This window comes from Nycticebus coucang, chromosome 21, assembly GCF_027406575.1.
Source record: "Nycticebus coucang isolate mNycCou1 chromosome 21, mNycCou1.pri, whole genome shotgun sequence".
NCBI lineage: Eukaryota > Metazoa > Chordata > Mammalia > Primates > Lorisidae > Nycticebus > Nycticebus coucang.
Window position 1 is genome coordinate 34,357,487 of NC_069800.1, and position 27,393 is coordinate 34,384,879.

The window sequence follows — 27,393 nt, forward strand, 5'->3', positions numbered from 1 at the left end:
GCCATCTCTTGTGCCTCACTGCCTAGTACCACCTTTTCCCTTCATGGCATATCTTAGGTGTCAGCTACCACTGAGTCTGGGCCATGTGTCTTCCCATCTTCTGTTTCTCTGTCACAGCCCAAATGTCACATTAAGACTGAAGAACCATAACTACAGCCCTCCCCTTTGCTAAGGCATCCAGCCAGCCAATTGGGTGTTGGCCGCAGAGTCGTGGGGCCTCCCCGCTGGCTGTCCCAGGTTTACTAAGCTTTGGATGGTGCTTTTACCATCAGTGCCAGCAGACTATCCCGTGTGTGCCAGGGGAAGAGTGACACAACTTCACGTACACCAGGCAATGCTCTAAGGCAGTGGTTCTCAACCTTCCTAATGCCGCGACCCTTTAATACAGTTCCTCATGTTGTGGTGACCCCCCCAACCATAAAATTATTTTCGTTGCTACCTCATAACTGTAATTTTGCTACTATTATGAATCATAGTGTAAATATCTGATATGCAGGATGGTCTTAGGCAACCCTGTGAAAGGGTTGTTCAACCCCCAAAGAGGTCTCAACCCACAGGTTGAGAACTGCTGCTCTAGGGGAAGAAGATTAACATAATGAAAGTTTCTGCAAGAGGAGAGAAAGTACCCATATGTCATCAACCTCTGCTGATTCTACACCTGACCACTTCTCTGAGCAAGTGGGCATAGTCTCTGCCTGGCCTTGCTGCCTGGTGTAAGATCAGACACAGACACAAAATCCTCCAGAGGGTCAATGTAGCCAATCCACTCCAGGCCACCATGCATGGTCTCACGGGAACATTTTCATGGTCCCTATACACTCAACCACTGAATGGTCAGACCCCTTCCTGACTAAGAAGATTTGACCTCCAGCTGCATTTCAGAAAAATGTCCCCACTCTCTAGGACCCCAGGCAAAAAATCTGCCCACCCCTGGGGGCAAGTCTCTTATCTGGCTGCTTTCTCCATAGTCCTTATTACTCTACAATCTAGACAGAGCCACTTGCCAGCCAATCTGAAGACATGCTCATTGCCCACAAGGACGCTCAAAATGCCCTTCCACCTTTGCTAACTTGAGCTCCTAGAGCTAGGGAGCCCTATCATATACATTAATTCACACTTAAAAGTTAATGGCTAGGCCTCTGCAAGGGCTTACAACTATAATACTAGCACTTTAAGAGACCAAGGTAGGAGGATCACTTAAGGCCAGGAGTTCAAGACCAGCCTGAGCAAGATTGAGACCTACCTCTACTAAAATTAGAAAAATTAGCTGGGCACGGTGACAGGTACCTACAGCCCCAGCTACCTTGGAGGCTGAGGAAGGAGGATCAGTTGAGCCCAGGAGTTTGAGGTTGCAGTGAGCTATGATGATGCCACTGCACTCTAACCCAGGTGATAGAGCAAGGCCCTAACTCAAAAAATAAAATAAGTAATAACCAACAGGAACTTGCCAAATTCTACTTCTTATAAAATAGAAAGTGGCTCAATCAGGCCCATGAAAGCTTTGGTGTCCCTTCTCTCTTAAACACTGTGCATGAACTCTAGGCCACCATCAAGCCAGCATTCTTAAGAAAATGGAGATTAGAGCCCAACGATACTCACCTCGGAGGGCTGCCATGAGGGGCAAAGCAAGTTTCAGAAAAATGCCCAGACAGGATCCATGATGAAACATTTATCCCAGGAAAGAAGCTAAAATAATAAGATTTCAGGCAGGGCCAGGGATTAGGAAACAAAAGGTGACCTTGTGAGGCGGCTAGGCAGGGATGGTACTTACCAAGTTTCACGCTCTGCACTCGGCCTCCTATGCGGCTAGAAGCCTCAAGGACAGTGACATCCGTGAAGCCCTGTTCAAGAAGTGCTTTGGCTGCAGCCAGGCCAGCCAAACCGGCACCAATCACCACTACACGAGGCTGTCCCCTTCTCCGCAGGCCACGACTAAGAGGGTCATCCGCACTGTCGCCACTGGATTCACAACTTTGCATACCGTCCGTACTCGCCTCCTAGGAACCTGTAGGAGGAGAGGGTGTCACACATCTGCCCTGCCTTCACTTCACCTGGCCCAAGTGACACTCACAGGTTCCCATCACACTCTGCCCTCTGGGGAAACCAAGCCCTCCATGAGGACCTGGGCAAGAGGGGCCACCCACAAAGGATGAGGAAGGAAGAGCCATGGGAAGGTGGGAAGAATGGAGAAAAAAAGAAAGTAGGGAGAGATATAACTTGAGACCCCACCAGTGGACAAAAGAACTGGAAGCCAATTCGAAGCCCTTCAAATCCTCAATCCCACCCTCAAACCTGTTAGGCATTGCCTCTTCACTGACCACAGACCCCAAAGAGGTGAAAAAGGTGGCCAGCGAGGAGATGACTAAGAAGGACAAAGTTAGACTGATCCCGGGGCTGCTGGTCTCACAGCAGCTCAGTCCAACACAGCTACTGGGGTCCAGCTCATGCCAACCAAGGATACTCACACAGACCCCAGGACACTTGCACAGACCTCAGGAGGCGCACACCAACCCCTGGACACCTGACATACAATGTGGACCCTCGGCTCTCCCTCCCTTGCCTGACTCTCCCCTGGTACTCTCTTTCTCCCTTGCCCCTTCTCTTCTCCTCTGGCTTTCTGTTGGTCTTTCACAGCCTCAATGAGGTGGCAATTTGGTGGGCAGGCTATAGTCCCGCCCTCCTCCCCAGAAAGTGCCACGAGGCCAGCATCCAACAAGCCTGCTATTCTGGGTAGGCTGTTTTCCCCAGCCACTCAGCCCCTCGGTCACCGCAAAGCAGCAAGGAGCCCAGGAAACAGTGGACCATGAGCACCCGTGGCACCAGAGGCCAGACATGAAATTGACAGTTACACTAAGCCAGCTTGTTCAGAGACGCCAGCCTAGGAGAGCTGATGGCTGGGAGGCCAAGGGTCCCTGAATTTGACCCTAGGGCTAGGAGAGGCTGCCCTTCTCTTCCCAGAATGACCAAGAGGTTTTAGAGATATCTGGGGGCCATCCTGGGGGGCCACTCAGCTCTGATCCTGTCACTATTCCTTCCTAATACAATTGGCTTTGCTGAGGTTCCATTGGAATCTAATACTATCCACGATCTAACAGGGACAAATGTGAGTGCAGGACAGCAGACAAGGGGCATATTAAAAAGTCTGTTGTCCTGGCTGGGTGCAGTAGCTCATGCCTGTAATCCTAGCACTGTGGGAGGCTAAGCAAGGAAGATGGCTTGAGCTCAAGAGTTCGAGACCAGCCTGAGCAAAGAGTAAGACCCCCATTTCTACTAAAAGGAGGAAAAATTAGTTTGACATTGTGGCAGGCACTTGCAGTCCCAGCTACTCGAAGGGGGCGGGGGAGCTGAGGCAGGAGGATCATTTGAACCCAGGAGTTTAAAGTTGCTGTGAGCTAGGCTGATGCCATGATACTCCAGCCTGAGCAACAGAGTTAGACTCTGTCTTTAAAAAAAAAAAAATTAGCTGGGCATTTTGTAGGTACCTATAGTCCCAGCTACTTGGGAGGCTGAAGCAAGAGAATCACTTAAGCCCAAGAGTTGGAGGTTGCTGTGAGCTGTGATGCCATGGCACTCTACCAAGGGTGACATAGTGAAACTCTGTCTCAAAAAAAAGGAATCTCAATTCTAAGAATAAACCCAGGAGAAAAAGGGCACATTCTACCAAACACGCATAGCAGTTTAATCCATAATAGCCCCCAAACAGCAATCTCCAAATGTCCATCAATGGGAGAACAGAGAAATACATTGTGTGGTATATGTCATATTCACACAATGGAATAGTCTTCAACAAATAAAACAGAACCCAACTATTGATGCTGTGAGCAACACAGATGCACCTCAAAGACATTACACATAACAAAATAAGTCAGAGATAAAAGCACACATACTGTATGACTCCATTGACATGAAATTCAGGAAGAGGTAAACCAAATCTGTGGAGACAGAGGTGAAAACAGAGGTTATGAGGAAGGGGAGAAGACTGTAAACGGACAGGAGAGAACTTGAGAGGGTAGAGGGACTACATATCTTGATGTGAGCCATTGCATGTATACATACAAAGATTTCTTGAGTTGCACATTTAAGATGCATGCAATTTGTTGTATGTATTCACATATATCTCAATAACAAGACATGCATTCGTGCCTTCCAACCAATCAACCAACCGACCAAAGGCTGCCACACTAATTTTCTTCTCAGCACATATCAAGGTCTGACCACTGAGGTTTCCATGCCACTTGGAACAGTGTCCTCCAATATCACACTTCTTGAAATATGATCAGGCCGAAAAGCTGTTCCTCGTGCCTCCTCCCATCCTTTCCACCCACCTATGGGACAGTGGGACACCTGGGCCCAGACAGAAACCACTCCCCACCCTACCTCCTCCGCCCCCTGCTCCAAACTCCCTGAGACCTTGGCCAGCCCCATTTGGTGCAGAGCCAGTTTCTAACAAGGCCAGGAGGTGGCGCCCGAGGCCCAGAGCCCCTCAGGGCAGCCTCCGGCTCAGTGGCTGGGGCTCCCCACCCGCTTCCAGGAGCGCCTCTGTCCCTGCTCTCCCTGGAGGTGAAGCCACGCAGAATCAGGTGGGCTTGGGCCCTTTCCTCTCCCCCCACCCCCGTCCTGACTCTCCTGTCTCCTCCTGCCCCAGGGGTGCTAGGTCCTGCCTCCCTCGCAGAGGGCAGGGGTCAGGGCTAGGTCGACTCTTCCTCTGGTACAGGAGTCCTTTCCTCCCCTACCCGTATCCCTCCCCCAGGTTCTCCTTCCTGTGGACTAAATTTAGAGGTGAGTATGTGGCTGCCCGCACGGGGCGGCGGGGGAAGGGTCAGCGATGATGCTGCCGCTGCCGGATGTCTGCCCGCCCAGCCTGGGACGCTGCATCAGGTTTGTCAACACGCGGCGTGCTCTGCAGGGCCCCAAGCCAGCTAAGAGGATGACGCCACCGCTGCAAGTGACGCCACTGCTGCCAGGCACCCCGCGACTGACTGACGTGGCTCTGCTGCCGCAACCACTTCCTCCTGGCCACAGCTCCCCAGGGCTGGGGAGGCCCTACCAACGCCCCGTCCCAGACCATCCTCCTCCCCAAACAATCTCTTGGGTACACTAAAGGGGCAGGTGGCTACTGTGGTTCTCACACCTTCCCGGTGGAATCCCTTCCTGAAAAGCTGCAGTGGGGTCCAGGGTATAATAGCCATTAAACTGGGGGTTCCCCAGGCTCCTTTGGGCACCACCTCTGAAACCAGGGGGCAAGATAAGCTTCACCCTTGGGAAGCCAGGAGAGGGCTTGTTGCCAGCAGGGCCTACCCAGCCAGCTAGCTACCTGCTCTCTGGCTCCAGGAGCCTCACTGAGCCAACAAGGCCAACTTGTCCTCACCACATTGTTGTCACAGTCAAGTAAGGCCCTACCTGGATGTCACAAGATTGCCAGCATTTTCTAGGGCCTCAAGGTCTACAGTAACTGTCTCTGTAATGGACTGTGAAATGCACTATAGGAAATGGGGGCAGGTGCTCTGCCTTTAAGGTGAGCAGAGAAAGAACCCCCCAGCTCCCCATACCAGGTCTAAGAGGACTTGAACTCAGACATCACACACAGGGTGCCAGGTAGAGGTGATGCAGGTAAGCAAGAGCATGTGTGTCCGTAGTACCCTCACAGCTAACCCCACGGTCCTGTCCCAAGAACCCCATACCCAGCCCACAGAGGGCAAGGAAGTGAGTCTGCCCTGAAGCACCATATCAGCCCCTGGAGCAAACATCTCCTCCCCCCTTTCCCTTTTTCCCCTTCCCCACAACTAAAAGTGAGAAGACACAGCCAGGACACTTACTAAGTGCTAAATGCTCAAATGGACCTTTGAGGATACTATTATCTTGGGGCGGGGGGAACAACTTGTTTTCTGTTGATTTGTGTCATCTTTTCTTTTCCCTTTTGGATTTTTTTTTAATTAGGAGAAACTGCCTTATTGAAGAAGGAGAACCACTTAAATGGCCCTCAGCGCCTGCCTGTCCTTTTCTCGCCTTGGGGAAAGAAAGAAAGAAATAACATCCGCTCCTTGATCTGTATGCACAGGAGAAACAGAACACCCTGTACTCGTCAAGCAGATAAAGGAAAGAAGAAAAAAGTGCTGGCTCAGCCAGGCAGGGAGGAGGAGGGAAAAGGGGAGGGCAAAAAGACACTTGCCTTCTTGCTTCAGCCTCCATGGCAAATTGGGAGTGGGAGCTGGGGCCTCTAGCCCACTGCCTGCATCCAGGCCCTCAAGTTCATGCTCCCGGGTCTCCCAGCAGGCCAAGCCTGGGAACTTCAAGAAATCAGACGGGCGGCGCCTGTGGCTCAAGGAGTAGGGCGCCGGTCCCATATGCTGGAGGTGGTGGGTTCAAACCCAGCCCCGGCCAAAAAAAAAAAAAAAAGAAAAGAAATCAGATCAGCCAGGGCATAACTGCCCTCCTCCATTCAAGATGCCCAGCTGCCTCCCCCCAGCTATTTCTCTGGCCTGCCCGCCACTGCCTAGAGTCCATAATACTCTGCCTAAAGCTGCCCAAGAAGCCACACCCTATAGAGAAAGGCAGCAGGGGAAGGAGAAGAGGGAAGGAAAACCCTGCTCGGTCCTATGGCAGAGTCTCCAAAGATGAATGGATAAAGATCAGTGGGAATGAGCAGCCAAGCTTTGTTTTTGTTTTGTTTGTTTGTTTGTTTGTTTGTGACAATCTCACTCTGTCATCCCTGGTAGAGTGCCATGGCATCATAGCTCATAGCAACCTCCAACTCCTGGGCTCAATTGATCCCCTTGCCTCAGCCTCCTGAGTAGCTGGGCCTACAGGCATGTGCCACCACATCCAGCTTGTTTTTCTATTTTTAGCAGAGACTGGGATCTCACTCTTGTTCAGGCTGATCTCAAACTCCTGAGCTCAAGCAGCCCACCTACCTCAGCCTCCCAAAGTGCTAGGATTACAGACGTGAGCTTTGTTTTGACTGCCACTTCCTTACCCCCAACATCCTCACCAAGTTCATTTGTCACCCTCAGAAATTTACCTTCCAAAAACAACAAAAAAGAAAAAAGTAGAAATTTACCTTCCAACAGAGGCTTCCTGATGGCCAAACACTAAGACCTGACCCTGCCAAGCCCTGCCTGGAAATTCCCAGATCTGAACTGGGGCACCACACATCTCCTTGCATTTGCCTTATGGGAGCAAACTCAAGGCTCTAATCTGGAGGCGTTTTTAAGTGGAAGACACTCCTATCCACTGGGTCAAGCCTGATTCACTATCACCTCCACTGCCTGCTTCCCCTGTCTGTTCCTTGCCTGCATCAGTCTCAATCCCACAGTCTCACCCTCTAAAGATAAGCCCGACCAGGCTTCCCATTGGCAAGGGAATAAAACTCAGCAATTCACTGAGCACCTGCTATGTGCCAGGCATGGGAAAGGCTCTGCATGGCTGCCCTTTGCAGCTTCAGTTCTCACTTACAACCCCCACACACACACACACACACACAACATAACCACAGAACCCCAGAACTTCAAAGCCTGGGGCCTCCCCAGCCCAGGCCACCCGAAGGCCTATAGGAAACATCCTCCTTCATTCATGTCAGAGAAACTAGTTCTGGGTTCTCTCAACCTCTGCATACCTTTGTGCCGGGTGCTGTGATTGTGTAATTGTGTGACTGCAGGACTGTGAGTTGTTCAAACTGCCAAGAAGCACTGCTCCATTACTGTTTGCTGAAGTAACAGCCACCCCTGACATGTGACTCTCTCATTCTACAATATAACCCTTGCACCCCGGCTGTCCCTAAAGCATGGGCATCTCACCCCAGAAAATCCTGTTGTCATTATCTCACAACTGAGGCTGAGGCCCTACAGACACTGACCAGGCTGAGGTCCCTAGCTAGACCAGGAGCCTCCCCCAGGCTGAGCGCAGCCAAACCCTATGAGTGAACCACAAGGGCATCGATGGCCTGGCTGGATAAGGGGTGTCCCCTCCTCCTCAACACTGAAGTCCACCTCAGCCTCACCCAATAACCAGCAAATCACTTCCCTGCCCAATAAAAATGATGCCAGCCTTCCAAGTACCTCATACCCTTCCAAAGATGCCTCTCAAAAGAGATAAAAAATTTACACATCCCTAGCCCACTGGGAACAAAGACTACTCCCAAGTATACCTGCACCCTATGCGTTTCTCAGGAAATTTCCTTGTCCATTTCCCAGAGAAGGGGGTAAGGCCTGAGGCAATTAGCCCACCTACCTTACTTCACCCCACTCCTCCTTGGGGCCCAAGACTGAAGCACCCCAAAGTGGGCCCAGAGCTTCCACCAGCAGTGTCCTCCCTCCTCTAAGCCCTAAGTCCAGCTCACCTGTACCCTCCCAGACCAAGCTTGGGGATTTTAAGCCTCTCTTCCCCAGTTCTGAGAGCAGTAGCCCCACCTCATTTCCCAGGAGGAACCCCTAAGAGGAGGAGGTTATGGGAGAGAAGCTGGGGGCTGCTCGGGGGGAATATCTTTGGACTGCCCTGCAGGTCTGGGGAGGGATTTGGATTCTCCAGGCCCCCCAGACAATGCAATTATTCTTCAAATGTAAAAATCCCAGAAATCCCAGACCAGCTGCTTTGCTCAACTATCCAGACAAAGGACCTCTGTGTCTGCCAGCAAGGCTCCTCCCACCCCTCATCCCAGCCAGACCCTCCCCAGCCTCTTCACTGAGACCAGCCTGGAAGTAAAAGCAGGACTGCTGAGCCAGGGCCTGCCAGCCATGGAGAGGGGCGAAGGGGTACAGGCGAGAAGGACACAGCAGTGGCAGTCTAGGAGCCCAGGAGATAGCAGGGGAGGGAAAAGAACAGCCTGGCCCAGGGGCCCAGAGACCAGTTTAGGCTCCAGCTCAAGTCTCTCCCTTGCCAGGTACCCCCTGGACCTGTGTCTTGCCATCTCCAAGCCCCACTTAGCCAACACCTCTGAAATTCCCCAAGTACCTGTCCCTGGACTCCTGGGAACACTGTCTAAACCTCATGGAATATTTAAATACTTCCTTTGGACTGCAAGCTTTCCCATCTGTGAACGGGCTTAGGTACAGCTACCTGGTAAGACTGCTGGGAGGATAGTGAGATAGCACAGGTAAAAGGCATGGCCACCTGCAAGGGCCATCTCAAAGATAGAAGAAGAGGGAGGAAGATCCCCCCAGAAGGCCAGTACAGAGGCTGAAGCTGCCTCTCATAGGGCCCAGAACTGTTTCACTTGTAGAAAAACCCCAATCTTGATCTGAGCTCAGATCTCAGCCTCAGACTCAGCCCCAACTCTAGTATCAGACTAGCCCTTGACCCTGACATCATTTACACAGTTCTATATCCCAACACTAACTGGGCCTGAGCCCCCCAACCCTGACTCATCCTATCCAGTGTTGAGGGGCAGGGGTACCAGAGGTGGTGGCCATTAGCCAACTCCAAGCTCATAAAAAGAAAAGTACCTCATTCCCCACCAGCAATGTCTTTTGGCCCTCACAGTATCCACAAAGGGAAGGACTCCACTTCCTGCCTGGCACATAGATTCCTCTTGAAAAGAATATCTTTGCTACCCTGATCTCATCCCTAATAGTATAAAGTCCCTAAAAATACAAGGCCTTGTAAGCCAATCTCAGAAGAAAAGAGGTCATCCAGGGGTAGGGGTGTGTGTGCAACATGCTCAGGTACCCCTGTCTTATGTGGTGCATGGGGGGACAGAGCAAAAGACATGGCCCCTGGGGTACTAAAGGTGGGGGGAGCAGGTAGAGACATACCAGGAGAGGTGAGCACCCCTGGACTGGTCTTTAATTTCCCCTGATGGTTTGGAAGGTTATATGGAAACATAAAGCAATTTATAGCTCCCTGCAGGGATGGAGGAGAAGATTAGAAAGAAGCCAGAGAAAGAGTAGGATCTTGTGATAAGCATAAAGCTCACCTGAGGGCCCAGATGACGGTGTCAGCAGGAGAAACAGGTAGAGACCAGCCAGAACAGAGCCTGGGACTGCAATTCCTCCCCCAGTGCCCACACCCCAAGGGCTTTCCCCAAGCCCCACCCTACAGATGCCATCTTCAGCTAAAAGTAGTGCATGGATCATCACCTCCCATAAACTTTTCAAGCTCATCGTCAGCTCAGCTTCTACCTCCAATGCCAGAACCCTCACACTCCATGCCCTGGTTTCCCATCTAGGAGTATGTCTGTACATAGACGTCCCTAGCTTGCCAGGTAGAAAGTCACCTCCTGGCAGATGGGACACACATTCTTCGACTCAGATCCTAAATCTTGCAGAGGTCGGCAAGACCCATGGCCTCCCAGTGGTCAAGAATCTGATGGGAGGCCTGTGCCACTGCTGTATATCTCTAGAGAAGATGAAGTCGCTCAGACAGCAGCCTTGTTTTTCCCGTTTATAAAATGGGGTCAGTCACACCTATAGCTTGAGTGATGCCAGCCCTGTCCCCAGGCCCTACTTACCAGCCCCTGTGACCCCAGCAAAGTCTACTGTGGTGCCCTTCAGTCACTCAGAAGGAGACACTACAGCCTGGACTCCCTCCCTCTGACAGGACCTGATACCCCAACTCTGAATCCCCCTCCAGGAAATCATATAAGAAAAAACAGAGCTAGTCACCATCCTGATGACTATACTGGCACAAGACTGCCCTTAGTTGACAGCAGACAAGGCCACAAGCAAGGAGAGCCAACAGGAACTGCTTGCTCCCCTGGAAAGAAAGGTCTCCTACCAGGGCTGAAATCCAGGGAGGGAAAAGCAGCCTGCAGACCAAGATCCTACCCCTGTTCTGAGGTGACCAAGTCACACAGCCTTTGGGAGACCCCAGGAAGAAACACCTCTCTTTCTCTCACACAGTCACAAAAGCCCACTTCCTTAAGTTTCCCCTGACAACCCAACTTAATAAACAGCCCCTTTATTTGAGGATGCCTTACAGCACCATGGTTTTCACATGGGTCCTGGGGTCTGATACTGGCTTTTGGATACAAGTGGTTTGAATCTCCCCCATTTATTAAATAGCTAGGTCTGTGAGGCCACAAGAAGAATAACAGGACAACCTATGAAGAGACCCTCAATGACCCTGGCCTACTATCCATGCCTAGTGTAGTTCCTACCAACTTGACCTTTGTAGCTAATAGGATACTGCAGAAACAATGAGATATGACTTCCATGATTAGGTGATAAAAGACACTATGGCTGGCCTCCTCCTTGCCTCGTTGGACAACTTACTCTGGGAAAAGCCAGTCACCATTCACAAGGACACTCAAGCAACCCTATAAAGAAGCCCACAGGTAAAGAACTGAGCCCTCCTACCAGCAACCAAAACCATTTTGCCTAGTATGTGAGTGTACCATCTTGGAAGCAGATCCCCCAGCCCCAGTCAAGCCTTCAGAAGACTATACTCCCATGAGAGACCCAGAGTCAGGCTACCATTCAATTAAACTGCTCCTGTGCTGGGCATGGTGGCTCATGGCTATAATCCTCACACTTTGGAGGGCTAGGTGGGAGGCTCTCTTGAGGCCAGGGTTTGAGGTTGCAGTGAGCTATGATGACACCTCTGCAGTGCAGCCAGCCCAACAGAGTAAGACCCTGTTCCAAAAAAAGAAAATAAAAGAAACTTCTCCTAAATTCCTAACCCACAGAATCTGAGCATAATAAATGTTTATTGCTGTTTTAAGCTACCAGTGTTGGGGTGATTTGTTACTCAGCAATAGGTAACTAACAGCCAGCAACTCTCTCTCTCCAGAGACCCTCAAGTAAAACCTCTATCCTACTCAGGGCTTCAGTTCCCTCTTCCCTGAAATGCCGAGCTAGAGTGGGTGGAGGATAGGGAGCCTGGCCCAGACCCTACAGCTTACAAGGCCCAGGAGACAGGATCTTCTTCCCCACCAGTATATTAGACTCACCTAGAGACTTTACAAATGTCCCCTACACCCACAAGGTCATTTAAATCAGACTCTTTGGGGTGGACCCCAAGCATGTATACTTTTTTAAGGACCTACATGATGCCAATATATAGTCAAGGCTATACTCTCTGTCCTAGAGTAGCCTTCATTTGCAGACTCCAGGCCAGCCCAGAGACATTCAGGGTCTGCTAGTGTAGGAATGGAGGCAGAGAAAGCACAGAGGGCCAGGAGACCTTGGCTTGGTCTGCCACTGCTACCTGGCTTCCAAAGCCCTCTGTGTTCCATGTATATGATATACCTAAGCCAGAAAGATGTCTTCATCTGCCCTTGCTCTCATGCTACTGCACACAGCCATATCATCCTCCCCTTCCCCTCTGCATATCTAAGGCCCACGCAGGGCCCTCTGCACCTGTGCAGAGGCCTATGCACCAGGACTGCTCCTTTTAGAAGAGAGAGGACCCAGGGTGCAGGAATGGGGTGTAGCTCTGAGTGATCTTGGAAAGATGCTTCCTCATCTGCAAAAGGGTGTTACCATCACATCTGCTCTGATCTCTACTGAGTCAAAGGCTCCTGGTCAAAAGTCCATGGGAGAAACCTATATTTGTATGTTTTGTATCCCCCAAGACACAGTCTTGCCTGAACCTGAGTTAGTCCCTGAAGAGGACATTGCCATGGATTAAGAGACCAGGCCCTGCCCTGCATCTCACAGCCAATTAACTCAGTAAAGATTACTGTAGCCAGCACCATGGCTCACGCCTGTAATCCTAGCACTCTCAGAGGCTGAGGCAAATAGATAGCTTGAGGTCAGGAGTTTGAGACAAGCCTGAGCAAAAGTGAGACCCCCACCTCTAAAAATATCCCGATGCTGTGGTGCCTGTAATCTCAGCTACTTGGGAGAGTGAGGCAAGAGCATGGATCTCTTGAGCCCAAGAGTTTGAGGTTGCTTACGAGCTATGACACCACAGCACTCTAAGCAGGGCGACAGAGTGAGACTCTATCTCAAAAATAAATAAATAAAAGTAAGGTTATTGTGAATCTGGAAGAGGATGGGAGGAGGCAAAGAAGATTTCCAGGGGAGAGAAGTGGGTTCTGGCCAGGGGAACCACACATGAAAGGTTCAGAGGCACTGCTTACAATCTACTCCTCACTACAAAATCAACACTATTGCTCTCCCTCTCTACCATAACTCACCCCTGTCCCTGCCACACACTCACCTGATGACTTTGCAGTAGCAGCAGCAGCCCCAGGAAGTGGGAATCCCAGCACCAGGTAGGGAGGATACATCTCATCCGGCCTCCACCTCGCCTTTGCACTGGGCCTTCCCTAACCCCACCCCTACAGGGGTGGAGAATGCACCCTAATGCAGGTAAGCTCCCCTCACCCCCAGCAGCACCCCAGGGAGGGGCAGGGCAGGGAAACTGGGTAGTGAGGGCTACCCAGTGCCAAGTGCTATCTGAGGCACTCAGGATACAACAATGGCCAGAATGGCCAGAAGCCTTCCCTCAAGGATCTGACAGGTCAGAATGACAAGTGACATAGTAAAAAGATAAGCAGGGTGGGGGGATAGGGACATGCTGGAACAGGAACGTCAGAGAAGGCTTCTGCCAGGTAAGCCTGCTACACAGGGCTGTGTCCACCTCCTGGGGACTTGCTGAAGGCATGGGGAAGGGGGACAGCAGAGGTGGGATCAGGATGCCTTGGGTGACCAGGCATGACACCATTGGGATGAACCCAGACCAGTTCTAACTGTGTCAACTGCTCATCCCCTTGACCCTTGTGTTGCCAGACAATCAAAGCAAGACCTGCAGGTGTGAGGCAGGCCCAGGTGGCCTGATTCCTAAGCCCAGGTCTTTCCTCAGGGCTATCACCAGGGTTGGGAGAGCTTCTCCAGGCCACCTTCCCTCTTGGGGCCAAGCATGCTTCAACACAGCCCCTCTTCATCAGGCATCACCTGCAGACACAGACCTGGCATTAATCAGTGTCCCCATCACTGCACTGCACAGAGATCCACCCATTCTGGGCACTGGATCCCTAGGAGGTGAAAGCTGGCAGATGAAGAGGTGGCTTCCTGGTGGGGCTTCTCCCCTCCCCCTGCCAGGAGCCACAGCCTCACAGTTCTGGGGTGAAGGAGGACAGCCCAGTCAGCACTTTCCACTGACTTTCAAAACCACTTTCAAGAACTGAGGCTTGTAAGAAGCTCAGCCCAGGCGCAGTTCCCCCTCGGCGGCCCCTCGTGACTCTGCACAAAGCCCAACTGTGCTTTCAGTTCCAGCCTCTGGGAAGGGGGGTCTCCTGTCAGCCGATCTTTTTTCCTGAGCCACAGGGTCCCACCCCATCCAGCCTGGGACCTGCACTCAAAGACATGGCAGCCCCACTGGTAAAGGTTTGCTGGGTCCAGGCAACGTTTGTGGGGGAAGGGCCCATCTTCACTGTAAATCCTTTTCCCAGAAAATTATCTCTCTAACAGTCCCCACACAGCACAATTCATCATAGAGCAGAGGGAGTAATCACAAAATGGAAAACATGACCAAGAAAAATCCAGATGCTACATGAACCCCACAGCAAACCTCTATTTAGTTTACCCTTCCCAGCCCAAGCACTGCACTGGCCACCTTACATTTATTCCATGTGCCCATTTTACAGATGAGGAAACAGGCTCAGAAAGGTTCATAGGCATGATGAAGGCCACCCAGATGGAGTGAGGGGGAAGGCAGGGCTTGGCAACTCTGGGCTCAGCTCTTTCTATCAACCCTTGCCTAGCTTTCAGGCCCCCAGTCAGCCTCCTACTGACAAGCCCCAGGACAGCCCTGAGCTCAGCACTTCTGTCTTATCCCTCCACATGTACTGACTGCCACCACACACATTGTGCCAGCCATTTGGGGCTGGCGAGAGTTGTCTCAAAGTCTGTCAGCTCACCCCAGCAGCCCAGCCTGCCATAGAGAGACCACCAGACACCTGGGCACTAAGTGGGGTGGCTGCAGGCCACCCTGGCCTCCTTGCCCCATGGGGCTGGCTTGGGCTTTCCAGTCTCTACACGAGCCAAGCCACAGCCCCTCACCCTCAGTTTCCACCTCCATAAATGGGGTCAGGGACATTGCCTAACTGCTTTTGCCAACACAAAAGAAAATTCAGGCCAAGCACAGTGGCTCATGGATGTAATCCTAACACTCTGGGAGGCAGAGGCCCAAGGATCACTTGAGCTTAGGAGTGGAGACTAGCCTGAGCAAGAGTGAGACCCAGTCTCTACTAAAAATAGAAAATGTAGCTGGGTGTTGTGGCAGGCTCCTCTAGTCCCAGCTACTCAGATCCATCTAAGTAGCTGAGTCCACCTTCAGCTAAGGCAGAAGGATCATTTGAACCCAGGAGTTAGAGGCTGCTTGAGCTAGGCTGATGCCAATGCACTCTACCTGGGGCAACAGAATGAGACCTCATCTCAAAAAAAGAAAAAAAACATTAAAAAAAATTTAAAGAGCAGCTAACTCTTAATTCCTTCTATCTAGACTAGTGATTTTCAACTGGTGTTTTTAAAGATTATTAATTATTTTCAAAAGAAGTTCAAAGCATACTGAGAATATTCTTTTTTTTACTCTTCTTTTGATCAACATAATTTAAGTGTGCCTCCAAGGTTTAACTATAGGTTCAAGTGTGCCATGAGATAAAAAAGGTTGAAAAACACTAGTCTAGACAATTACCTGCTCTCCCTGGCTGAGATTCCCCCCACCCCCACCGGCAGACTTCAAGTGTTTTAACTGTGCTGTCCTAACCAGTGCACAAGACCAGACAACGAAGGGCTCTCCATAAAGTTTTACTCTGAAGCACAGCACCCCCACCCACTCTAGCAACCTGGAAGCAGGTTCTGAAAAGCCACTGGTGTTCATTTCAAAATGCACATGTGGGCCCTGGGCTCGTAACTTAATCTATAAAACACCTACGGAGTTAAGACACTGAGTTTGGACAATAAACATATTCTTCAGGCCCTTTTGTTGAGTTCAAAGAGAGACTTAATAACTCACCAGCTTTTGTTTTTTTGCGACAGAGTCTCACTATGTCGCCCTGGGTAAAGTGCCGTTGCATCACAGCTCACAGCAACCTCTAACTCTTGGGCTTAAGCAATTCTCTTGCCTCAGCCTCCTGAGGAGCCGGGACAACAGGAGCCTGCCACAACACCCAGCTATTTTTTGGTTACAGTTGTCATTGTTGTTTAGCAGGCCCAGGCCAGGCTCGAATCCGCCATGTTTGGTGTATGTGGCCGACACCCTACTCACTGAGCCATGGGCTCTGAGCCTCACCATCTTTTGAAATCAAGAAAAGTCTGTTCTTAAAATTCTATCATCATTGTTACTGCTATTTTCCACTGAAGTATAGAGCGCAGAGCTAAGCATTTCACACGGAATCAGTACCTCCATGCTGCAGAGGAAAAAACTGAGGTTCACAGAGATTTCACAACCTGTCATATGACAGAAGGCACTCTAAACTTTACTTAGTAAGATCCTAAACCCCAGGTCTTATTCTTTTTTAAATCTAACCAAGGAGTCAAGTCCATTGTCTTTCCTTCAGTTACTTTTTAAACTCAAAACCTTTCCAGATTAATTCATAAGGTTTCACATTGTGTGTGATTTTTTAAATTAATGTTTCAAAATAATAGAATGTCAAAGGATTCTGTGTGTTTAACATTCAAAAGCATCACTTAAAAATCTTTCTTAAGAATATTTGCCCATTGGTGGTCCTGGGTGTCTCCTGGTTGAGTCATCCTAAAATCTAGCTGACTCAGGACCTAGTTTTTTGCCAGTCTGCAAAGAGTACCACCACCCACACCCACACCCAAAATCTGAAGAGAGTGCAGGCAGCTGAGCTAGGGTGGCCCAGGGGGTCTGGTTATGAGTGAGGCCCTTTCTTCAGGTTTGAGGACAGACTCTGAGGGGGGTGGAGGGGTGAGGTAAGGGCATAGGGCCAGATGTCCCAGAGCTTGGATGTGAGTCTCATCCCGCCTAGCTCAAGCCTCGTGGGGCTGTGTGTGGAGGACAGGAACTGTGTGTCTGCCAGGGCCTGGCAAAGAGTTGGCAGGGGTGGCTGAGTTCTCTGTTCTGTTTTCTAATAAGTTACAACTCATTTCAAAGTGCTTTTCCTCCTGGCCTGAAATCACACCTTCCTTAATACCCTACCCCGAGAAGCAGGTAGAGGTTAAGGGAATCTAGACTGAGAATGCAGGAGTGCTGCGTTCTCGCCCAGCCAGGCTCCCCTGCTCTTCCTGAACCCAGATGTTTTTCTTCATCCTCCATCCTCCAACCCTCAGGTGTACAGAGCCCTGGGCTCCTGCCTGTTTGAAGAAGACAGACAAGGGGCCAGATGAGGTGGCTCACTCCTATAATCCTAGCATTCTGGGAGGCTGAGGCAGGAGGATCCCTTGAGCTCAGGAGTTTGAGACCAGGCTGAGCAAAAGCAAGACCCTGTCTCTACTAAAAATAGGAAAACTGAGGCAGGAGGATCTTAAGCCCAGGAGTCTGAGGTTGCTGTGAGCTATGATTGTCATGGGACTCTATCCAGGGCAACAGAGTCAGACTCCTTCTCGAAAATATAAATAAAAATAAAAATAGAAAAATTATCTGTGGTGGGCACCTATATTCCCAGCTACTTGGAAGGCTGGGGCAGGAGGATTGCTTGAGCCCAGGATTTTGAGGTTGCTGTGAGCTATGACACCAGGATACTGTAGTGGGCAACAGAGAGAGACTTTTGTCTCACAAAAAGAAAAGGTCTCTTCTTCCTTGCAAGGGGAACCCTTTTCCGCTCTCTGGAAAAGCCTGTGTTTATCTCTGCTTTAAATGCAATATACACTTTTTCTTCATTAAAAAAAAAAAAAAAAAAAATATATATATATATATATATATATATATGAAGACAAAGGGGCAAAGGGGAACAGGAGAGAGTAGCTGGGGTAAGACAACCTCCTGAACTCCCTACCTCCCTGAAGGCTATTGTCCCCCACCCCCAGCAGCCTTCCAGGACCTGATGTTGCCCCATTGCAGCTCCTCTACCTGGGTACTGCTTGCAATGCCACAGCACACCTCCCCTACCTGAGGGGGCTGAACAAAAAGCCCTCACACTGCACAGAAAATGAGGTAAAACAGGGCAAAGCAGGATAGTTTCATGACTGTCCTGAGGATCTGAGGATGAGGGTCCCATAGGCAACCCGACCCCTCCCTAGGCTGAACCCATGAAGGGGCACAGCTCTCTATGGGAGGTCCAGCACATACACCCAACCCACCATCACTGCACATCCCAGCTTCATTTCTCACTAATGCACTGCTCTGATCACATCCCTGCCCTGCTAAAAAACCTTCAATGGCTCCCCACGGGCCTAATGAATGAAGGCAGATCCCTGACGTCTCCTCTCTGCCCATGGACTACCTGTCTCCTACACACACACACACCAGGATCCTCTGACTCCCAGACCCAAACCTGTGACTTCTCATTCTGCCCGAACCTCCCCACCCAGCTGGCCACTCCTCCAGAAAACTAGTCCTGGCTACCTCCGCCCTCACTCATCCTTCACCTCTACTGACTGCTCAGGGTTACCAGGACCCCACCCTAAGCCTCACGTTACTGTCTGCTGGCTTTTATGCCTCTGGTGTCCACAATGAAAGCCCCTTTCCAGGGTCCCTCCTAGAGAAACTCCCTCCAGCCATGTTAATCACACTCATGAAAGCTGACAAGTATTCCAGCATCACAGCCACCCCACAAGGGAGGTAATGCTATCACCATGGTACAAATGAGGAAACAGATCCACAGCAAGGTTTGGGTTCTTGTTTGGAGATCACAATCCGGCTTTGTTAACCTGAGATGAAAGACTGGAGAACTTGTAGAGCAAGGAGGTGATCGGGAGGTATAGGGCAAAAGGCCCTCCCAGAATCTGGAAGAGCCAGGCCTACCTACCATGAGGTCCTGGGCACCAGACAGCTCGTTCTAGGTCACTTCCTCACATACCCAGTTGCCACAAGATCCCAGGGCTGGCTTTGGGCCCAGGTCACAGCCAGGCCATCCCTCCCTCTGGAATGCCCTTTTCTTCCTCTGACTGTAGAAACATGCCCATGCCACCAAGTCCAGAAAGCTATCCCTCCATCCTTACTTTCCTTCCTGGCATTCCCACCATCCGTATTTGTGGTCTCCGGATAAGCAGCATACTTCCACATTAGCTCTTCCCATGGGGTGTGTGTCAGTGAAATATTATTGGGAAATCTTTAAAAAAGATTTCCATGGTCAGATCAGTTTGGGCAACACTAAATGATCTCTGTTCTATAGGACTTACTAGAGCATTTAATTCTCTTAAATACATTCTGAGTATTTAAGAGTAGGGGGGTGAATTTCCCAGTGTCTACCCTTATGTGTCCCTGAACCTTTGAGGTTGCTCACAACAGTCTTTGAGAAACACTGCTCCCTCCCACCCTAGGACTCCAGCCTGGCACAGGGGCAGAGATTAGGGGAGTGTGATTGGCTTGGCCTTGCTCACCGTCCTTTGAGGTGTGTAGGAGGGATATCTGGGGAGCTCAGACTGACAGCATGTCAACCCCTATCCTGCCAGCCCCCTCTCAGCACCACCCAAGGCAGTAGAATCTTTGCCCTCAGCATCTGCGCTCCCTGCTTTCCTTGGAGTGTGATGACTACTACTACCCCCTGCCAGCATCTAGGCCCCCCTAGATTCTAGGGGGACCTCAACTGACCACTGCCCTCAGATATCCATCCCAAGCCATGCAAAGCCTAGAGAACAAGGGACGTTGGGAGATCCCCCAAAGCAAGTTGGACAGGTTTTCTTTTCCAAGCAAATTGCCAATTCTATTCCATCATTAGCATGCTAGTTCTAATATTAAGCCAGAACTAAACTGTGTTAAGCTGCCACTCTGGGAAGATGCCCCACCCAGCAAACCCTGTAACATCCTCCCTTCTTCCCTTCCTTCACTCCAGGGAGCTATGATTGGGCCACTGCACTCCAGGGAGCATTGACTCCCTTAGTTTACAAATGAGGAAACTGAGGCCTCAAAGGGGAACAGCCACTTACCTGTGGTGGCCCAGCCAGGGGCAAAGCAGAGAGAAGCATCCAGGCCCCCTGACTCCCATGTACACCAGGGAGGTAGCCAGAGTGGGAAAGACCCTGCCAGCAGCTCACGTAACCATCAGCAGTAGCAGCAAAGACTCACACAGGCTAGGGCAAGGGACACAACACATGCTGGGGGTGATGGCCCAGCAGCTGGGGAGACTGAGGGTTTTTATGAGAACATGTCACACTGGAGCTGGAGGGCTGGAGTCAGCTGTTTTCCCCGTCTCTTGGCCCCACCCTGGCTGGAGGAAGGGTGCTAACCCCAGATTGGCTACCCACAGCGCCAGACTCAGCTGTGAGAAGAGATAAGGTGCCCTGCATGCCGTCTGCATGTCACCCTGTCCTGGGACACAGTTACCCAATATACCCCCTTGTGGTCTGGGGAGCTCCTCAGTCAGGCACGCTGCAATTCAGGGCTGTGTTCCTGGCCTGAGACCCCTCACCAAGCCACACCTCCCAGCAGAGTGCCCCTTGCACTCCACACCCTACACACTCCTCTCTGCCTGGTCCCAGCCTCACCTTCACCCCCTGGGACCTCCACAGAGGCAGCTCCTATACCTCCCCTGACACAGTCTATAAGAGGGAGGTGGTTCCCTTAACCTGTTCTGCTCCACTTGAACTACACCTATAGCCTATAACCTTCAATGGTTCCCCAGGGCCCAGTGAATCAAGGGCAAACTCAGCAGCTTGGCAGTTACAGCCTTTCCCAGCCTGGCTTCAACCCACTTCTCCAGTCTTGCTCTACCTTGGGAATGCGATCCCCTCCTCAGCCAGCCAAAGCTACCTAGGACTTCAGGACCCTCTCAAAGCACCCCTTCCTCCAGAAAGATAATCTAAACTGCACCTCATCATAGCACACCTGGCATGGCTCATTTTTATTTCCTAGATAGTGAGGACCAGAGCCTCTGAGCACCAGGCTGGAGCACAGGAGGTGCCAGGTGCAAATTGCAGCCAACAAGGCCCAGCATCTAGTTGTCAGGAAGTCCACCCTCAGCTTTAGCCTACCCACCTCTGGCTCTGCCACAGCCTTTATTTCAGGACAGGCCTCCTCTGTGCCCCCCTGCCATAGCAGAGAGCACCTCCTGACAACAATGAAGCCTGGTGAACTTCCAATAGCAATTTGTTTGCTCCATGCCTCAGTTTCCCCAGATGCAGAAGAGAATGACCATTAACCCTGCCTCCTTCTCTTCCTTCTGGACCAATGGGCAGATCCCCTCAACTCTGTGACTAAGAATATGAAGAAAACAGACCCCATTCTTGTGTGGTCAGCAAACCCTTCCTCAGACAGCCAGTCAGGTCCCTGGGAAGCCAGGTCACCTGCCCAGCAGTGTCCTCATTCCCAAACAAGAAAGCCTCACCGGCAGAGGTGCCTCACCCTCCTCCCTCCTTCCTGGCCCTGTTCCTTAGGACCAGCACCTCACGGGACATCCTTACTCCTTCGCACTGGGTCTGCAAGAAGGCACTCAAGCATGTACCCTCAGGGAAGCAAAGAAAAAAGTCTCCCTAATCCCATTTTACAGACAGATAAAAAAAAAAAAAAAAAAAAGATCAAGGCAGGACCAATAGCAAAGTGGATTAAGTTTCCATTTCCCATTTATTTTCCCAAATCTGCTTCCACATTCCATCTGGCCCAACTCAGACCCCCACCAAGGTGTCCCAAGGCCAACCCTAAAGCTCCACCTCACAGCATTCTAGAGGAATCCAAAACAGGCCAGCTTATCTACAGAGCCTCTACCTGACCTCTCTCCCTTCACCCAGAAGGCTGGGATTTTAAGAGGCAGATAATGAGAGAGCAATGCTAAAGCAAGAAGCCTGATACTCTGACAGTGACATCTCCAGCAGAAAGATGTTTTTATACCAGAAGCACACAAAGATCTCCCCAGCACCCAAAGTCATAGACTCATGATGCCCGGCTTCTTAGCCTGGGTCTAGACAGTCTCCTGGAAGAAAAAGTGGGGCGTGAAGCTCACTCACCCCAAGCAAGGACCCCTTCTATCTTAGAGGGCATAGCTTTTTTCCTACCTCCCTATTCCCCATGGCCAGACACCTCTGGGAGGCAGGAAAAACCTCACTTGTTAAGAAGCCCTCAGGCATAGAGAGAAGTGGCAGAGTAGACTGATGTATGGCCAGGATTCGGAAGCCAGGTTGCTTGGATTCAGCCCTCCCTCTGTCACTAGTTAGCTTTATGACTGTGCCTCAGTTTACCCCACCTTAAAATGGGAATAAGACCTACCTTATAGAGCTGTTAAGAGGATAAAAGGAGTTAATATTTGCAAAATCCTTAAAACAATGTCTGGCACCCCACCAGAGACCTGCCCCCACCTTTTGGCCTAATTTCTCCCACCAGGGATGCCCTGCTTGTTCCCACCTATACCAGCTCAAGACCTTTCCTAGGCAGGCCAAACCCCAGATACGGACTACCAGTCCCTAGTTCCAGTGCCCACTTCATGGTGTTATCTTGGTTCATCCTTATCCCCCTGCCCCCAACTCCCCTCCTTTCCAGATCTGAGGGCCCCTGGCTCTCAGCCCTCCATTCTGAGAGTACCAGCCACATGATTCAACACTCAATTGGCTCATCTATGTAAACAGAACAACTGTGGGTAGAGAAACAGGATCTATAGGGAGACCCCCAGGGCTGGACACCCAAAAGTCACCTAGGGGAGTTAGGCTGAAATCCCTCCCTGCCTAAGCTGCCCCATGTCCGAAGTTAGGAGAATCTCCCTCCCACCTAACACACACATACACACACACACACACACACACACACACACCTGCTCTGTTGACCTAGCTTGGACTTCCACCAAAGAAAGCAGGAGAAAATCATTTACGCCCTACACATAGATTCACACCCTGTGGGGTCCCCAGGCTCTTCTGGAGTGCACAGGCCAACTCTTGAGCCACTGTACCTTCTCCACTTCCCTTTTTCACATCCCATTGGTCCCCTCAGATTCTTGCAGCAATGTGCACAACTGCTTTTGTGGAAAGAAAATAAAAATCCTCAGGGTCACTTGAGGTTTAAAGAGGGCTCCTTGTGCTAACTGCAACACCTCAGTTCAGCCCCAACCTACCCACCTGGCTCAAGATTTCCTGGGCATCAGCTACATGCTAGGCCCTGTGCTAGATACACAGCAATGGTTCATTCAGTGAAGGTTCAAGTCCCTAAGAAACCAGAGAAAGTAAACAGACAACTGTAACGAATAGTTACAGACTATAATAAATATAATAAAGTAAGCAAGTCAGGTGTTAACTATGAACTATAGGAGAGAAAAGAACCTCTACCAAGACTGGTAAAGCATTTGAGGAAGATATAATTAAGTTGAGGCCTGAAAAATAAGGAGCAGAGCTAGTCCAGTGAAGGGTTCTGGAAAAACACTCCAGGCAGAGAAGACAGCACAAGCAAAAGCCCTGGGGCAGTAAAAAGCTTAGGATGTTCAAGGGGCAGAAATGATTCAGCTATACTTGTCAGGGAGAATGCAAAGGGGACAATGGTCAAGATAAGGCTGGGAGGTCAGCTTCAGCCAAATCATAGAGGATCGGGAAGGCCATGGAAAAGTTTCAAAATCTTTTTTCAGTGCAATAGAGAGTTATAGTTTTTAAAGAAATGAGAGGATCTATTCAAAATTTTCTGTATCATTCTTCCTGGTCTGCTAATATGGATCAGACAAAGGCAAGGAGAGACATGGGGAGAGGGTTAGCTGCTGCTACTACAGCATTCAGGCAAGAATTTTTTTTGTAGGGGAGGACAGGGGCTCCATCTGTTGCTGGAGCTAGAATGCAGTAGTATCCTCATAGCTCAGTGCAGCCTTCAACACCTGGGCTCCAGTGTTCCTCCTGGCTCAGCCTCTCAAGTAGCTGGGACTACAGGTGCACACCACCACACCCAGCTTTTTTTTTTTTTTTTTTTTGGTAGAGATGGGATCTCTCTATTTTGCTCAAGCTGCTCTCAAACTCCTGGCCTCAAATAACCCTCCTTCCTCGGCCTCCCAAAGTTCTAGGATTTTTTTTTTTTGGTAGAGACAGTCTCACTTTATAGCCCTCTGTAGAGTCCCGAGGCGTCACACAGCTCACAGCAACCTCCAGCCCCTGGGTGTAGGCAATTCTCTTGCCTCAGCCTCCCAAGTAGCTGGGACTACAGGCGCCCACCACAACGCCAGCTATTTTGTTGTTGTTGTTGCAATTTGGCCGGAGCTGGGTTTGAACACGCCACCCTCGGTATATGGGGCCAGCGCCTTACCCACTGAGCCAAAAGTTCTAGGATTACAGGCATGATGAACTTCCATTCCCAGCCATTTGAGCAAGACTTAAAAGGTAGCTTGGACTTGAACGGGTGGCCTGGAGCAATAAGAGTAGAATCAGAGCACAAAGAACAGGCCTGAGATAGATTCTGTGAAAAAAGCCAAAAGGACTATTTCTTGGAAAAGTTGATGCTACCTGGTCTCCTGCTGTAAAAGGTGAGTGGATTGGCCAGGCACAGTGGCTCATGCCTATAATTGTAGTACTCTGGGAGGCCGAGGCTGAAGGATTGCTCAAGCAGAAAAGTAGCCAGGCGTTGTGGCAGGTGCCTATAGTCCCAGCTACTTGGGAGGCTGAAGCAAGAGGATCACTCAAGCCCCAAAGTTAGAGATTGCTGTGAGCTATGATGCTAGGACACTCTACCCAGGACAACAGAGTGAGAGTCTGTCTCAAAAAAAAAAAAACAAGAAAAGTGAATGGGCATTTACTGACATGGGAAGACCTAGGGAAAAGCACATTCAGGGAGTGCAGTCAGGGCTCTTGTTTTGTCTATATTAAGGTTTTCATCATCCAGGACACCATAAATCATCAGCTGGTGGGGTGAGATACAGAGGCTGGTGCTGAAGATCAAATCTGCTGTTTAAAATCATGAGAATGAAAATTATGTACGTTTAAAATCTGTGTATTTATAAATTAATGCTTGATTTTTTTAAATCATAAGAGAATGAATTTAGGGGGTATAAATAGGAAGGAAAAGAAGGGGAGTGTGAGAAAAGGAGGGGGCAGAGAACAGAGCCCTGGGGCCCCCCAGATTTAGAGTTGAGTGAAGGAGTTGTCTAAAAAGACTAAGGAAGGGGCAGGCAGGAGAGGAAGAAGAAAACCAGGACAAGCCAAGGGAGGTCATTAGTTCTAGAAGGAAAAAGTATTTATTCAAGGAGACCAAGAGAGGGGGAAGAAGATCTGCTTGTGGGGGCAGGGAAATCACTGGAGACTGTGGCTGGAGCAGTTTCAGTCGAGGGGTGTGCGGCACAGAAGTCAGGCCAAACTGCTAAAGAACCTAAGAGATGTGCTTTAAGGAGCAGGCAGAGCCAGCTCCCAGAGAAGTTCTGCTGTGAAAAGAACAGGGTTCCTAGATGGAGGGGAATCCAGGATCAGCCAAAAAAGGGACTACAAAACTGGGAGGTGGGAGGTTTTGTTTTTGTTTTGAGACACAGTCTTACTTTGTCACCCTGAGTAAAGTTCCATGGCTTCCTAGCTCACAACAACCTCAAACTCTTGGGCTCAAGTGACCCTCTTGCCTCAGCCTCCTGAGTAGCTGGGACTACAGGCACCTGCCAGTCGCCTAGCTAGTTTTTAGAGATGGGGTCTTGCTTTTGCTCAGGCTGGTCTTGAACTCATGAGATCAAGCAATCCACCCACCTCAGCCTCCCAGAGTGCTGGGATTACAGACATAAGCCACTGTGCCGGGTGGCAAAGCATGTTCATATACTGTTACGAATGATCCAGAGGGAAATAAACCACTTATAACACTGGAGAGAGGAAAGGTGGCAGAGTAATGGGAAACAGGGGACGGACCTTGGAGCTCAAGTGGGAGCACTGGCCAGCCGTAGGAATTGCAATCCCTCCTCTCCCATGACTCCTCCCGGGTAAGGGGCCATCTAGCACTGCACTAAGAACAAGAGGGAAGAGGGCAGAGGTGGCAGAATGCAAATGTAGGGCCTTCACTTCACACACTTTCAGATGCACGCTTAACTTGCCCTCCATTCATGCCCACGCCTGCTGATCCCCGGACACCTGCTGCTTGCTCCTACCAGGGCCAAGTTGCCCTAGTCGACTGGTACGTGACTTGCCACCACCAGTAGTTTCCACAAACAACCTGTGGGCTCTACTCACTACACGTGCCAGCCACACGCTTAGCTCACCGGGCCCAGACCCTGCTGGTACAAGCTCCGAAGGGTCCATCGGCTACTGCCGCCTCCCCCCGCCCCGGCCCCTCCGCCGCGTGACTTTACTCAGCCCCTCCCCGAAAGTGAGCACTCCAACACAGTCAATTCCTTTCGGAACCTGACTCTCGCCTAGCCCGGGAAAACCGGTGAGCCCTTAGTTGGTCTTCCGGAGAGCTGCTTTCCCACACTGCCCGGGGTCGCCGAGGAAACCACCTGGACGCCCGGAGCCCAGAAAGAGAGCAGCCCAGCCTCCCGGTGTCCCGGCCATCGCCCCGGAGCCCTCTCTCTTCTCCTCAGCGCCCACCCTTCGGGACGCCCGAGTCGTCGCGGGGTGTCGGCGCCCGGCTTTGTCTGCGCCCATGGGACGCGCCTGCCGGGTGCCTGGGGCGCTCCACTCCCTCACGCAGTCCGCGGGGTCCCGCTTACCCTCCAGCCACGGCGTCCGGCCCGATTCGCGCAGCTCTCGCCTCGCGATCGCCGCCACCCGGGGCTACACCACTGCTTTCCTCGTGGGAGCCAGGGGGGCGCGGCGCCCACCGCTGTCCACCAGCCTCCCGGAACGACCCGCACCCCGGCCCTCTCGCCGGAGCGCCGCGCCGGCCGCCAGAGCCCCGCGCCGGCGGAGCCCTCGGGGGCCGCCCTGGGCCCCTCACCCTCTGGCGGCGGCCGCAGCCCCCGCCTGTACCGGGGGAGGGCTGAAGGCCCGGGCTCGCGGCTAGAGAGCGAGCGCAAGGTACCTTTCCCTGCTGAGCCGGGGAAATGAGTCTTCGGCAAGCGGCGCTCCGGCCTCGGCCTCCTCCGCCTCTCCTCCGCGGCCAGCCGCCTGGCTTCCTCCTCCAGCCGCCGCCGGGACCGTAGGGGCCCGAGCCAGCCGCCGCGGCCTGTGTGGAGCCCCGCTCCGCCTCGCGTCCCCTACCCTCCCCGCTCCGGCCCCGCCCTCTGCTCCGCCTCTGGGCGGGGACGCGCCGAGCCCCTCCCCGGGCCGGGCCCGCCCCTCCGGGGAGAAAATCTGAAGGCCAGTAAAGCCGGGAACTACTGACCCTGCCTGGGAAGCCTGGCTTCCCGGTTCCCACCTGGACCCACACTCCCTCCCTACTTCCCTAAACTAGACCGGCCCTGGTGCAGAGCATAGGTCAGCAGGGTTCAGAAGCTAAGAGGATGGAGGTGACCCTGGAGAGATGAGGTTTGATGCTCCCCTACAAGAAGGAACCGCTTGGGAACAGGCTTCAGGGTATGGACAAATG

General features: G+C 51.4%; 1 protein-coding gene across 7 annotated transcripts in view; it reads right to left on the reverse strand.

Annotated features, from left to right (window-relative positions):
- Window positions 1-27,116, reverse strand: part of SMOX (spermine oxidase) — a 40,947-nt gene extending 13,831 nt beyond the window's left edge. Inside the window, exons 1-3 of one of the 7 annotated variants that reach the window (XM_053573951.1) lie at window positions 26,887-27,065; window positions 13,684-13,832; window positions 1,772-2,005 (exon numbers count right to left, since the gene is read on the reverse strand). In XM_053573951.1, coding sequence (XP_053429926.1) covers window positions 1,772-1,979 — 208 coding nt within the window. In that variant the 5' untranslated portion in view covers window positions 1,980-2,005; window positions 13,684-13,832; window positions 26,887-27,065. Of the gene's footprint in view, window positions 1-1,599; window positions 1,687-1,771; window positions 2,006-3,887; window positions 3,951-8,226; window positions 8,334-13,095; window positions 13,113-13,683; window positions 13,833-26,886 lie in introns of those variants that run through there. The other 6 variants (XM_053573953.1, XM_053573950.1, XM_053573955.1 and 3 more) reach the window with 6 other exon arrangements.
- Window positions 27,117-27,393: the final 277 nt, after the last annotated feature.